The sequence below is a fragment of the Manis pentadactyla genome, chromosome 4 (genome assembly GCF_030020395.1).
Source record: "Manis pentadactyla isolate mManPen7 chromosome 4, mManPen7.hap1, whole genome shotgun sequence".
NCBI classification, from domain to species: Eukaryota; Metazoa; Chordata; class Mammalia; order Pholidota; family Manidae; genus Manis; species Manis pentadactyla.
Window position 1 is genome coordinate 8,976,790 of NC_080022.1, and position 13,144 is coordinate 8,989,933.

At 53.3% G+C, this 13,144-nt stretch overlaps 1 protein-coding gene across 1 annotated transcript in view; it reads left to right on the plus strand.

Annotated features, from left to right (window-relative positions):
- Nucleotides 1-7,905, plus strand: part of TNFRSF1B (TNF receptor superfamily member 1B) — a 32,421-nt gene extending 24,516 nt beyond the window's left edge. The window contains exons 9-10 of the mRNA XM_036925129.2: nucleotides 2,609-2,816; nucleotides 5,918-7,905. Of these exons, the coding sequence (XP_036781024.2) occupies nucleotides 2,609-2,816; nucleotides 5,918-6,198 (489 nt within the window). The 3' untranslated portion in view covers nucleotides 6,199-7,905. The remainder of the gene's footprint in view (nucleotides 1-2,608; nucleotides 2,817-5,917) is intronic.
- The last annotated feature ends 5,239 nt before the right edge of the window (nucleotides 7,906-13,144 follow it).

Below are 13,144 nucleotides of genomic sequence, written 5' to 3' on the forward strand. Positions count from 1 at the left end.
CCACACCATGGACTGGACCAGCTGTGTGATACTGAGCCTGTGACACACCCTCCCTGGGACTCCGTGGCTTCACAGGACAGCTCTTGCCAAGCATCTTTTCATTTTGGAGTCAGAGGCTGTGGACAGGCCTGCCGAGGCATTGAGTGCCTGGAGAGGGTTGAGGTGTCCCAGGGGTCACAGCGTAGTGGGCGGGGCTGGGGGCCGAGGGCTGCAGTGATTGACCAGAGCAAGCCAGCCCTCAGAGCACTCCTGGATTGCAGCGCCCTCTGGGGCGAGGCCAGAGGGGGTCTCGGCCTTTCCCTGGGAGCAGGGGCTGACATGCCTCCAGCCCTGGAGCAAATGCCCACCCTTAGGCCCTCACCTGCCCCTTCTGTCCTGTGCTGGGCCGTTTCCACCAGCCTTTCACTGGCCTCAGTCCTCATTCCACCGGGCCCTCTTGTCCTGCACCAGCCAGAAGCCAGGGTAGTGGATGGGAACGTGAACCCTTCTGTTTCTATCTCCTTACTTTCTGCGACCCAGCAGTCACCTAGAACCCCAAGGCAAGAGCTTGTGCACCTGCTTTTTCAGTTGGTGCGGACAGGAAAAGCCTCAGTGGAAATTCAAGGTGCTCCCCAGTGCGCGTGTCTGCAAGTAGGCACCTTGTCTTGGGCCTCCAGAGCGGAAACCCCACACACCCAGGAAAGGTGTCGTGGGTTTTAGCCTAGCTGCACCATATCCTGTGTGACCTTGGGCAAGTAACTCAACCTTTCTGGGCCTTGGTTTCCACATTTTCAAAGCAAGGATAACATGGGGGTGTTGGAAGGGTCAATATAGTGTCCTGGAAGGACTTTAGCACAGCACTTGGCATTAGATGGCATTGAACTATTGGCTTTTATTATCGTTATTTATGTTTTCCTATGAGAAAGAGTTATTAGGAGGACTCACAGAAGACCGTGGGGGATGGAATCTGGAAAGGGTTGCTGACACAGCATGGCTGAGGGTCCTAAATAAAAAGGCTGTCTACACTGGATTGATTGATTGAAAACAGGGTTTTTTCTGTAAAGGGCCAGATAGTAAGTATTTTAGGATCATATGGTCTCTGTCACAACTACTCAAACCTGCTATTGTAGCGGGGAAGCAGTCACAGATGGTCGGTCCATAAGCAAATGGGAGTGGCTGTATTCCGGTATAACTGTGTTTACGGACACGAAAACTTGGAACTTCACATAATTTCACATGTCATGAAATACTATTCTTTAAAAACAACTTTCAACCATCTAAAAATGTGAAAACCATTCTTAGCTTGCAGCCTATACAGAACCAGTAAGTGGCAAAGTGGATTTGGCTCATGGCCGTAGTTGGCCCCACCCCTAATTTAACAAACCCTCGTGGGAAGCTCACTATGTAACAGGCATTGTTCTGAGCACTTTACAAATACTCAGATATTTGTAGTTACTTATCCTACGTATGCCTCCAGCCAGCCTGGGAGGTACGTTTTTATCCTCCCTCTATGGATGAAAAAATGGAGGCATAGAGAGGTGCCTGGCCCATGGGTTTCAGCCCTGGGCACATTCACTATGGAGTGAGACCGAGGAATGACAATGGAACATTCTTGGGGTAAAAGGGTTTATTACCCAGCTTGTTCTCCCGGGAACAGGTCGAGCAGGTCTGTAATCCTCCCGGCCTCTGCCTCCGCCCAGAGCACTGGGCAGAGCTCTTTATATAGTGACTCAGTCAGTAACAGCCCATTGACTACGGGTGTGGAAGCGGTAGCCTAGCAGCAGGCCAGTTACATCATCAGGTAGTTTAGGTTCAGGTGAGGATCCTGGCCATAGGAACCCCAGCTTTCCCCAGAAGAGGTTAAGTAACTTGTCCAGTCACACAGCTGGTGAGGTGGAGTTACGATTTGCACCCCTGTGCTTTGGTTCCAGAGTCCATGCTCTTGGCATCAGTCTGGGCCACATCACCCTATGCCGATGGGGTGATGTCTTGCCCAAGGGTTTCAGCCCCGGGCAAGCTTAATACGGATGCAGTGAGACCAAGGAATGACAATAGCACTCTCTTGGGGTGAAAGGGTTTATTATAGGGCTTTTTCTCCCAGCCATAGGTTGAGCACTAGAATTACGTCTGCATCCAGCAGTCCGTCAGTCTGTAATCCTCCTTCGTTGTCCCTGCCTCCGCCCAGAGCATTGGGCAGAGCTCTTTGTATAGTGACTCAGTCAATCATAGCTCACTGCCTACGGGTGTGGAAGCAGTGGCCTAGCAGCAGGCCAGTTACCTCATGAAGTAGTTTAAGTTCAGGTGAGGATCCTGGCCGTAGCAACCTTCACTTTATCCACAGGTGACCTTAGGAAAGCCACTCTCCTTCTCTGGGTCTCTATTTGCTTATGCAAAATGAGGATGAAAAGCCTGCCCCACCTCTAAGACTGGTGAACAGAGCCGCATGGCCCTTGCCCCCATAGGACGTGCACTCAGTAGGCAGCCCGGTGCTAATCACAGGAAGCATGGAGAAAGCACTGTGCAAACTGAGGAGTGCTTGTGGCATGGGGTGCAGATGGTGGTGAGAAGGAAGAGGGATGAGGAGCTGGCAGATGGGCTGACCACACCCCCCCTTTTCCTCCCCGTCCAGCCTCACCTGCCTGCTGATAAGGCCCGAGGTGCCCCAGGCTCTGAGCAGCAGCACCTGCTGACCGCAGTGCCGAGCTCCAGCAGCAGCTCCTTGGAGAGCTCCGCCAGCACCGCGGACAGGAGGGCGCCCTCCAGGAGCCAGCTGCATGCACCGGGGCCGAAGAAGGCCAGTGGGTCTGGGGAGGCCCGGGCCAGCTCCGGCAGCTCAGGTAAGAAGAGGTGGGAGCCCACCTGGCTTCGTCCCCCACTTCGCATTTCTCGTTTCCTTCTGTCTTAGCCATCTCCTGCTGGCTCCCATGCGGGAAGGAGCCCGAGCTCCTGGCAGGGCGTTCGAAGCCCTGTGTGATTAGCCTCGGCTCCATCTCCAGCCTCGTTGCCCTGGTCCCCTGAGGTGCACAGATGTCTTTGCATTCTCTGAACTCACCAGGTGTCTCCCACCCTTGCCCCTGTGGGCTCTTTCACCAGGAACATCCTTCCAGACAATCCCAATTTGTCCTTCGAGTCTCCTCTCTCGGCAGGGAGTTTTCTTGTATATTATATATAATATATGATAATATATGATTATAGATGTATGATGAAACAATATTATATATTATAATTATGATTATTGGACATTGTGTATACTATTATATAATATATTATTAAATTAATACCTATTATATTTCACAGATGAGGAAATTGAGGCCCAGAGAAGTTAAACAGCTTATTTAAAGGCGCAAAGCCAGTGAACAGAAGAGCCAGGAATCAGCCCTGGGCTCTCAGGCCCCAGAGACCTGGCGTAGAAAGCTGAATAAGTAAATGCCTCCAGGGCTCCACTCACCGTGGTCTTCAGCCAGTCCCTTTGGGCACGAGGTCTGTGGGGGGTCATATGGGTTCTGCAGAAGCCCAAGCCCAATTTACACAGTATGAATTGTGCCCTGGACCTGGTCTGTGACAGGTGTCACCCCTGGTGAGCAGCCAGTGCCCACATGATGGGGCCCCTGCCGGGGTCCCCCAGAAAGTCTGGGGCTTCCTTGGGTGTGTTTTGTAGTGAGAGGTCAAGTCTGCTGGCCTTGGTCTCTCCCTCTCACCTGGCAGCGCCGGCTGGTGGGAAGTCCAGGAAAGACTCTGGACTTGGGTCATTCCCAGATGTCCCCTCAGCTGCTTGGGTGCCACCAGAATCAGTAGGCTCCTTTGCCCTGCCGAGCCTCAATTTTCTCATCTAGAGAAGAGCATGACACCTGCTTGGCAGGACTGCAACACCCTTGTCTCCCTGTCACCTGACTCAGGGATTGCTTCCTCCCCTCACTGCCACGTGGACTGTGGTGCCCCATGTCTGCTCTCCCCACCAGTGCCCGCCCTCCTCAGTGTCCTCAGCCCCAGCACGGGGACTCCCTAAGGAAGGGCCTGGGTCAGTGCCGGGAACACAGCAGGTGGCCCTAAACTTGGTCAAATGGGTGAGCTCCAAATGGAAACTCAGTCTGTGTTCTCCATGGCGCCTCTCCTGTGGTCCTCTCGGTGTGGCTTCCTGCCTGGCCCCGGAGCCCTGAGTGTGAGTGCCCACCTCTGCTCTGCCCTGTTTGCTTCTCACACTAGCACCTCTGTCCTCTGTGGGAACGTGTCACCCCTGGTGCTGTGCCTCCCCCATGGCCCCCCTGAATGCCTCTGCAGTGTCTCACTCATGATATGCAAAGGCTATTGTGACTTTGGGTAACATTTGGGTGTCATGGAGGCTCAGTGGAAATTTCCTTCCAGCCCCATGATTTCAGCGCTCCCTCTCCCCAGCCTGTTCGGGGCTTTTCTGAGCAGAGCAGCTCGCTGGCTGTATCCTCCTCCTAGGCTTCCTGGAGTCAGAAAACAAACTGGACTGGAAAACAAAGGGCGTGTCCATGCACCCTGGGTGTTTGGATACTCAGCCTGTCCTGGACGAAGAGCAGCAGCAGCAGCTCTTTGCTATTTGAGGGGCCGTTGTATATCCATCCCCTTACACCGACCTCAGCTTATCTGTCACTCAGGGGGCCTCACCTGCTCGTTAGGACATTCAGATGCCCACAGGGCCGGCTGGCTGGGAGGGCGGAGGCAAAGCCCTTGCTGCCGGTTACGTTCAGGCATGTGGGCCCTCCAAGGCCCACAGGGAGCCATAAATCCAGACTTTTTAAAACAAAGACTCCTGAAATTTAAATGTTGGTAGCCACTTCACACTACCACCAAGAAGAAGAAAACACACCTGTGGGCTGGTTTTTATCCATTTGCATGTGTCCCTGTTATAGGCACTAGAGTTACAGGTACAGTCACAAAGGTCCCCCTCCTGGGCTCAGGGCCTGTGGGGGAGACACAAACAAGTAACCCAGGAAATTGTATAGTGGGAGCGGCCATGGGCCCTGGAGATCATAGCAGAGGATGGGACGCAGGGAGCGATGGATGGCATGGGGTGAATGAATGTCTTTAGAGAGGAAAGTCAGGGAGGCTTCTTGGAGGCAGTGGCCTTTGGAGCTGAGACTTGAGTAAAAGAAAGGAGGAGAGCCCTGGGAAACAGGAAGAGTGTTCCAGGCTAAGGGAGCAGCACATGCCAAGGCTCTGAGGCTTGGAGGGCTTAAGCAGCTTCAGGGGGGTGAGTGTGGCTGGAAGGAACCCAGCTGAGATCGCAGAGCAGCAGGAGAAGGCAGGCACCAGTTGTGTGGGGCCTTGTAGGCTGTGGTTGAGGACTGTGGTGTGTTGAGCAGCCAAGGGAGTGATCTGCCAAGTTCTAAAGGGCTGGCTTTGGCTGCTGGTGGAGAGCAGACTGCAGAGGGGTGGGGTGGAAGCTGTTCACACTCGTCCAGGTGGGAGTGGATGAAGGTTTGTGTGAGCGGGAGCAGGAGGCAGTGAACTTGAAGAATCTCTTGAAGGTAGGCAAGGTAAGAATTGCTAATGGGTTTTGAGAGCAAGATGGGTTCGAGGCTTTGAGAGCAACTGGGTGGATGATGATAGCAATATGAACTGAGATGAGAAGGGGCAGGTGTGAGATTGGGGTAGAGTCGGGTCGAGGTGCAGAACAGGTGGTTGAATAGTGGTGCTAGTGTTCAACCCATGCTCTGCTGAGAGTATCACCCATCTCCATGAGCCAAGCGGGTTCTAGGGATATGGCAATGAGCAAGACACTCCTCCTTGCCTGCAAGGAGATGGAAAGGGTATTATGCCCATTTTATAGCTGAGCAAACCAATGCTCCAAGGAGTTAAGTGACTTGGCCAAGTTTATGGAGGCATAGCAGAGATTTGAGCGTAGGATTGCCAGGATGCAAAGCTCCAGGCATCCCAACTGACCACCCTGTCCCATTCTTGTGTTTAACAGAGCCCTCTCTCAGTGGCCACGGGACCCAGGTCAACGTCACCTGCATCGTGAATGTTTGTAGCAGCTCTGACCACAGCTCTCAGTGCCCCTCCCAGGCCAGCTCCACGACAGGAGAATCGGACGCCAGTCCCTCAGGCTCCCCGAAGGATGAGCAGGTCCCCTTCTCCAAGGAGGAATGCCCTTTTCAGTCCCAGCCGGGGGCACCAGAGACTCTGCTGCAGAGCCCAGAGGAGAAGCCCCTGCCCCTTGGTGTGCCTGACGCTGGGATGAAGCACAGTTAACCAGGCTGACAGGGGCCATACCACCACCAAGGTGGGCTGATCCCTGGTTGGTCCTTCTAGGCCCTCACCCCCTAGGACTCTGGCTCTTTCTGAGCCAAATTCCTGTAGTGGCCACGACAGCCTCAGCCTTCCTCTCACCTGCAAGCAGAAGGATGAGGCAGGGAAAGTGAAGGAAAACCCCTCCTGTCATGGTGTGCATCTGCTCTCGGAAGTCTGCTGAACACAGACATGCTGGGTAGCCCGGGGCCAACCCCTGCCTCTCTAAGAGCCACCCTCCAGCTGGTCCTGTGGGCTTGGCTTCTGGAGGCCTTGTTTTTTTTATACCCAGCTCTGGCTTCCTGGGAGGCCCCGCATCCTGCCTTCCACAGGGGCCTGCTGAGGAGGAGGGATGCTGCGTGAGTCTCCCGTGGAGGAGGGGCAGTCATATGGGGCTGCACTTTAGCCTGAATGCTGAGACTGCAGGACAGTCCCGGGGGCAGTTTTCAGGGGGAGGGGGGTTAGTGTCATCATTCACATGTTTCTGTGCAGGAAGGGGCTGGCAACCCCTGCAGAGGACAGGGGCCTTGGTTTAGCTCAGGACCCCGAAAAGCACCACCTCCCAATCCATTCCTGCCAGCTCCACCTCTGGCACGTGGTATAAAATCACACCCAGACAGGCCAGGCACACAACCTGAATGAATGAGTGCCGTGACCTGGGCAAGATGGCAAACCTCAAACCGAAAATCTTCCCATTTTAACATATGGCAATTGAAAATAATAAAAAAAAGTAAGCACCATGCAGGCAAGCAAAACAACAAAGCCAAACTCAGTTTACTTCTTTGCCTTTGACCTTTACTCCAATTTACCCACAACTTCAGCCCCTCCTCCTTTGTGTCTGGTGTGCTGTTCCGAGGCCACACCTTCTGTCAGGGAATTGCAAGAACTGGAGATGCCTGAGGCCCCGCAGCCATCTCTCTCCTCCTACCTCAGCCTGGACCTTCCTCTGCCTCCTGAAGCAGGGCGCAGGGCTCCGGTTTCCCTCCACCCCCAGGCCCTCCCTCTGGTCCTGGAGTGCCAGGCTCCAGGGTGTCCGTGGGGCCACTTTGGTGTTGTGCCTGCGGCCATCCTGAGTGGATGTGATATGCTGAGAGTCCGTCTGTGTCTGTGTCATATGTTGTGGGTCCGTGTCGCCATGTTGTGTTGAATGGCCTGCCTGAAGCAGCCGTAGCCAACAATTTCGCCAAAGGGTTCTTCTCCGTTGATGAGTCAGCCCACTGCTCCCGAACACATGCCCTGCAGAGGGCGGGTAAGTGTGGCCTGAAGCAGATTCTGGAAGGAAGGGGGATGGGGACTCCTTGAGAAGTCAGATGGGTCCCAGGTACTTGGATCCCTTGTTGAAAAATTCCAGTGGACTTGAACTTGGCAGCTGGACTTTTGGAGGGTAGGAGAGTCCAGCTGTTACTGTGAATAAAAGAAAAGCTTCCATGCTGGAATCAGGATGTCCCACTGCCTGATGGGCCAGGGTCTCCGCCCACTCTGGGCCCAGCAGGCGATGAAACACGTCTGCCCCCTGTGGGAGGACCTCAGGCCTCCTCGCCACAAATTGGAAGGAGATCCTTTCTGGGTGTGGCCTCTGTTCCCCGGCTTGTATTGATTGCACAAAGTTTCCACTGTATACTGGACATGATTCTTGCTTATAAATAAACCTTTGTTTATTTTACACATTGACCCCTGGGTCTGGCTTTGGGGCTGAGCTGGGGTTTGTCTGTGGTCCTGCTTGCCTGCTGTCAGTGTGTAGGGGGAGATGGAGTCACAGCCACTGGAGTCTGACAGCTGCCCTTGCTGAGAGCTCAGCTGCTGCTTCAGGCCTGTCAACAGTAGGATGGCAGCTTCCTGCCCAGAGCCACCCATCTGGCCTCTGAATATGCCCTGATGACGTTCACTTAGCTCTTGGGGCTGGGGGTGGGGTCTCTGCAGGTCTGCTTGTTCACATGTGCCCTGTCTCACTTAGGGGTGGGAGTTTCTGGCCTCCAGGAACCCCCAGGCTTGGTGACACCTGTAGAGTCCATTACTGGGTGCTCAGATGAGGGGTCTCCCAGAGCACAGACAGGGCCCCAAGCACAGCCAGGGGAAGGTTCTGGAGATGGCCTTTGACCTGTTCCTGGAGCATGAGCAGTTTTCTGGGATAAACGGTGGGGAGGAGGTTTCAGGCAAAGGGTCACATAAAATCCTGGAGTGGAGAGAAACCATTGTCCTTGAATTCCCTCAGCTGACGCCTGGGTCACTCAGCAGGACCATCGTCATTCTAGGTTTTCTGGACCTCCTCTTCTCCCATTGCCCTGCCCTCTTCCCTGTCTTGACTACTCATACACTAGACCAGGGCTCAACAAACTTTTCCTGTAAAGAGCCACATAGTAAATGTTAACCTTAAAAGTGAAACTCAAGTTATTTTACCAGCCAAAAAAGAGTTTATTTGGGAAGAGCAGAAAGTTGCAATGAGGGACAAATTATGGCAAAACCATAGGCAAGTCTGCAGAACAAAGGAAAGAAAGCTCTTTTACAGAGGACAGGGGAGAATTGGAAGTTCAAAGTGTGGCTTTTCACTGCTGGAGTTGTGACAGTCTAATTGGCTGGGCTGTGAAGTGGTAGCTAAAATAGTGTTCACTTGCAAGGTAGGGCCCCTCCCCGTCCCCCAGCTCCCCTTCCTCCGAGCCCCCTGCAACTGACAAGTTGCAGGGTGCGAGAGCTCCCCCTGCTGGACTCTGATTCCATTTTAAATGAAGTTTCCTTTATTAATTTTCACATAAATATTTTAGGTGTGAGGTTGGGGGGTTCATACAGTTTCTGTCACAATTACTCAACTCTGCTGTTGAAGCATGAAAGCAGTCATAGATAATTGTACAGAAAATGGGAACTTCTGACCAGGATTCCTGCCTGGCTTTAATAGGGCTCATTATATATATAAGAGCCTGCTTTGCATACTTAGGAGAGTGGCAGGATGTTTACTGGGACAGAGCAGCTGGGCAGTCACAGGGAATACCAGCCCAGAGGAGGGGTGGAGAGGAAACACCCACTCTCTCTTCTCATTTCCTGGTATGGAATTGGTCAGGCATTGGCCAGCCACCAGAGACCTGCCCACAGAGTTCCCCTGGTGTTAGGGGTGGGGAAGTGGAGAGCCCAGAGGGCGGGGAGAGAGCGGTGCCAGTGCGGGAACAGGGAGCTTGGCGAGCAGAGAAGGGAAGCCTGGAAGGAGAAGTAGGAGAGAACTGTGGCTGGTGGAGGGAAGCTCTGGAGCCCCAGTGCTAGGAGAGGATTAAGCCTATGCTGGGGAGCAGGAAGGAGTAGCACTGGAGTCAGGGGAGACTAAGACCTACTGCTGCGAGAATAAACATGGCGTGGACCCCTTTTGACTACACCCCCAACTTCTTGTCCTTGTCTGTCTCAATGAACTCATAAGGAACTTGCCCCAGATGGTGAACCACCTCCTCCAGGGGATACATTATAACACTATTGGCGTAACTGGCAGGATTTGAACCTGTGCAGGGAGACCCCTTTGTACATAAATATATTTTAGGTTTGGGGTGGTGGTGGGGGTCATGCAGCTTCTGTTACAATTATTCAACTCTGCTGTGGAAGCATGAAAACATTCATAGACAATACATCAAAGCACGAGGGTCTGGAGTGTTTTCCCCACCACCAAGCAATTCTCCAGTCCTCAACAGGTGCCAGTGAGGTGTCCTACACACTGAACTCAGTTTGGGAAGACAGCATCAGATCCCACAGTCTGAGGGCTCAGTCCCACTTCAGGGGCAACTGCAAGTCTGGTTGTGCTTCTGTCCTTTGGAGGGTTCCCATGACCTCCTCCTTGCTTTCAATCATTTGTCAGAACAGCTCACAAAACTCAGGGGAATATTTACCAGTTTATTATAAAGGATATGATAAAAGATACAACAAATAGCCAGATAAAGAGGTACTCAGGGTGAGGTCTGGTAGGGTCCTGAGTGTGTGAGCAACTTGTCCCCATGGAAAAGGGGTGCGTCACCTTCCTGGCATGTTTACCAACCTGGAATTTAATCAAATCTTATTGTTCAAGACTTTTTATGGTGCTTAATCTACAGCCTCCTCCTTCCCAGAGGTCAGTGGGAGGGGCTGAAATTTCCAACCTTCTAATCACTTGGTCCTTTGGGTGACCAGTCCCATCATGAGGCTATCTAGGGGTGCCATCCAGTCACCTCATTAGTATAGAGGCAGCTGTGCACAACTGGGGCTTCTATGAATGACAAAAAACACTCCCATTTCTCAGGAAATTCCAAGGGTTTTAGGAGCTCTGCCAGCAACTGGGGACTTATTATACCACAAGTGTAACTGTATTCCAGTAAAAATTTATACCAACAGAGAGTAGGTGGGTTTACTCTGTTGATAAGGAAAAATTCTGAAATGTCCTAAGTTAAGTGACATAAAGACCAGAGAATGAGGGAGAGAGACAAGGGGTGGTCATCAGTCAATAGCCACAGGCCACAGCTAGCTAGAGACTCCATGTTCCTGGATGAAGCAATTTCAATAATCTAGAAGGTCCCCAGAACCACCATAGCCCCCTTGCTTGTGACCATCAACAACCAATCCATGAGCCTTCTCAGTGGACTGTCCACCTATCCTCAGATTTACTCACTTCACTTAAGCCCACCTTCCCTTATCGGTAGCCAATGTGAATTTAAATAACTCTCTTTCCTTGAGACCCCTCATAAATGTGCCCTGTTTCTTGAGTCTGGTGGACAAGTTGTTCGTGTTAACTGACTTTGCTGCTGGGGAAGCAGAAACTTCCTGTCCCAGGATTCAGTCTTTATCCGGCTGCATCTGTAGAGGCTCCATAAATTCTTTTATTTCAGAGCACTCTCAGTCTCTAGAATTTTTTATTTGTCTCTGTGGTCTGTAGTTTGCCAACCCCTACCCTAGACCTTGCCATTATGGGTAATCACACCATAATCTCGATTTCAAGCACCCACTTTCCCTCACCCCCATCCCCCAACCCAGACAATGTCCTCTGGGACTTGTGATCCACTGATTCCCTCATCCTCTCCTGTCTTATCGGTCATGAACACTATTGAAGGGCCCCCACCCATAAGATGGCGAACCTCCTGCTTCTCTTCCGGGTCCTCGGTTCCCGCCGGCGCCACCTGAAGCCCAATCACCCCTCGCCCCCCTAATCCCAGCACCTAGCCAATAGCCACCAGCCCCGTAGAAGTGACACCTCAATCACCCCATGCCCCTTCCTATATAACCCAGCACCTCTCCCTAATAAAGCGGAATTCTCCGGTGAATTGCTGCTGTGTGTCGCTCCTTTCCTTTCATTGGTGCCGAAACCCGGGAGACGGGACACCCCAACTGGGCCCCGTCTTCCCCCGACACCAGCAGCAGCTTGCCCCCGTCCTCTTTTTCCGGCGCTGGCTCCTCACACTCACCACTCCTCTCTGGCCTTTGGGTAAGTTTTCCCCCGGAGTGGGCCGCTCTCCCCCGAGCTATCGCAGCGCCATTGACCGTGATCGTCCGGCAAGGCCCTGACGCTCGGGGACGAGGGGGGAACTCTCCCCGCCTTAGGCCTTCACGGCTGCGGCGGACCCTCAGGCCCCCCTCCAACAGCCATACACGAGGCGACTCCTTTGCGGATGAGAACGCTCCCTTCCCCCCCCCCTTCCGTTCCTTCTGCCGAAAATTCCTTCCGCCGAAAACTCCTAGTACTAGGTTCCTCGTGACTCCGGCACTCTGCCTTCTTAGAGAAGTCAGGGTGACGACCCACACTTCCTAAGAAACCGACTCGTATACGAGTTTCCGCAGACCCCCAGGGATCACCGGGGACGCCCTTTGTCTCCTTGCCGTCTGCTCCCAGTCCGAGGGTCTCCGTTCGTCTTCCCCTGTGTGTCTCCTTCTCTGTCCTTTAGCCATGGGAGCCTCCTCGTCCCTCCCTGGAAGCTCACCTCTTGAATGCCTGCTCAAGCATCTAGCCACCCTCTCCCTGACGCCTGATATAAAACCAAAACTCCTCCGTAAATACTGCTCCCAAGATTGGCCGACATGCCCCCTAGACAATCACAACCAATGGCCCGCAGGGGGAGCTCTTGATCCTGACATCACTCGCGATCTCCTTAACTACTGCCAGCGCCTGAAAAAATGGAAGGAGATTCCCTATATGGAAGCTTTCCGCCTCCTCCTCCCCCCGCCTCCCTCGCCGCCGCCGCCTCCTCCTCCCCCTGCCTCCCCCCAAGTTCTCCTGGCCTGCTAGCCGTCTCCCCCACAGAAGCCTCCCACCCACTCCCTTCCCCCTCCTCCCTACAACAGCCCCTCCCCTTCCTCCCCCACCATCTCCTCCCCCACCTCACCCCCCTGCAGATCAAGCCTGAGCCTTTCAGCCCCCCTCTAACTAAGTTCCAGGAGCCTCCTCCGTCTTTGCCCCCATCACCTGTTTCTCCCCCACAGACTGAGCCAGAACCCTTCAGTCCCCCACTGCCGTGGGTCTCCGCTCTCGAGATATCTTCACCTGCTGCTTAATAGCAGGTCTGAAAAAGGCAGCTGGTAAAGAGTCAATTTTTAAAAGCTCCAAGACATAATTCAAAGGAGGGAGGAGACTCCCCCCGAGTTCTTAGACAGACTCACTCAAGCCCTATTACAGTTACCAGCCTGGACCCAGAAACGCCTGACGGGAGACATGTCCTTATGACATACTTCCTGGCTCAAAGCTACCCCGACATTAAAGCTAAACTCAAAAAGTTAGAACAGGGCCCCGCTACCCCACAGACTGAGATCCTAACAGTGGCCTTTAAAGTCTCCCATAACCAGGAGGAGGAGAAAGAACGCCGTAAACAAAAGGCTGATCAGGCCAATTTCCAAATTGTTGGAAATGGCCAAAATGTTGGCCCAGCTGATAAAACCACAACCTGGGCGCCCTTCTACAAACAAGCCCCCCCCAGGAGCT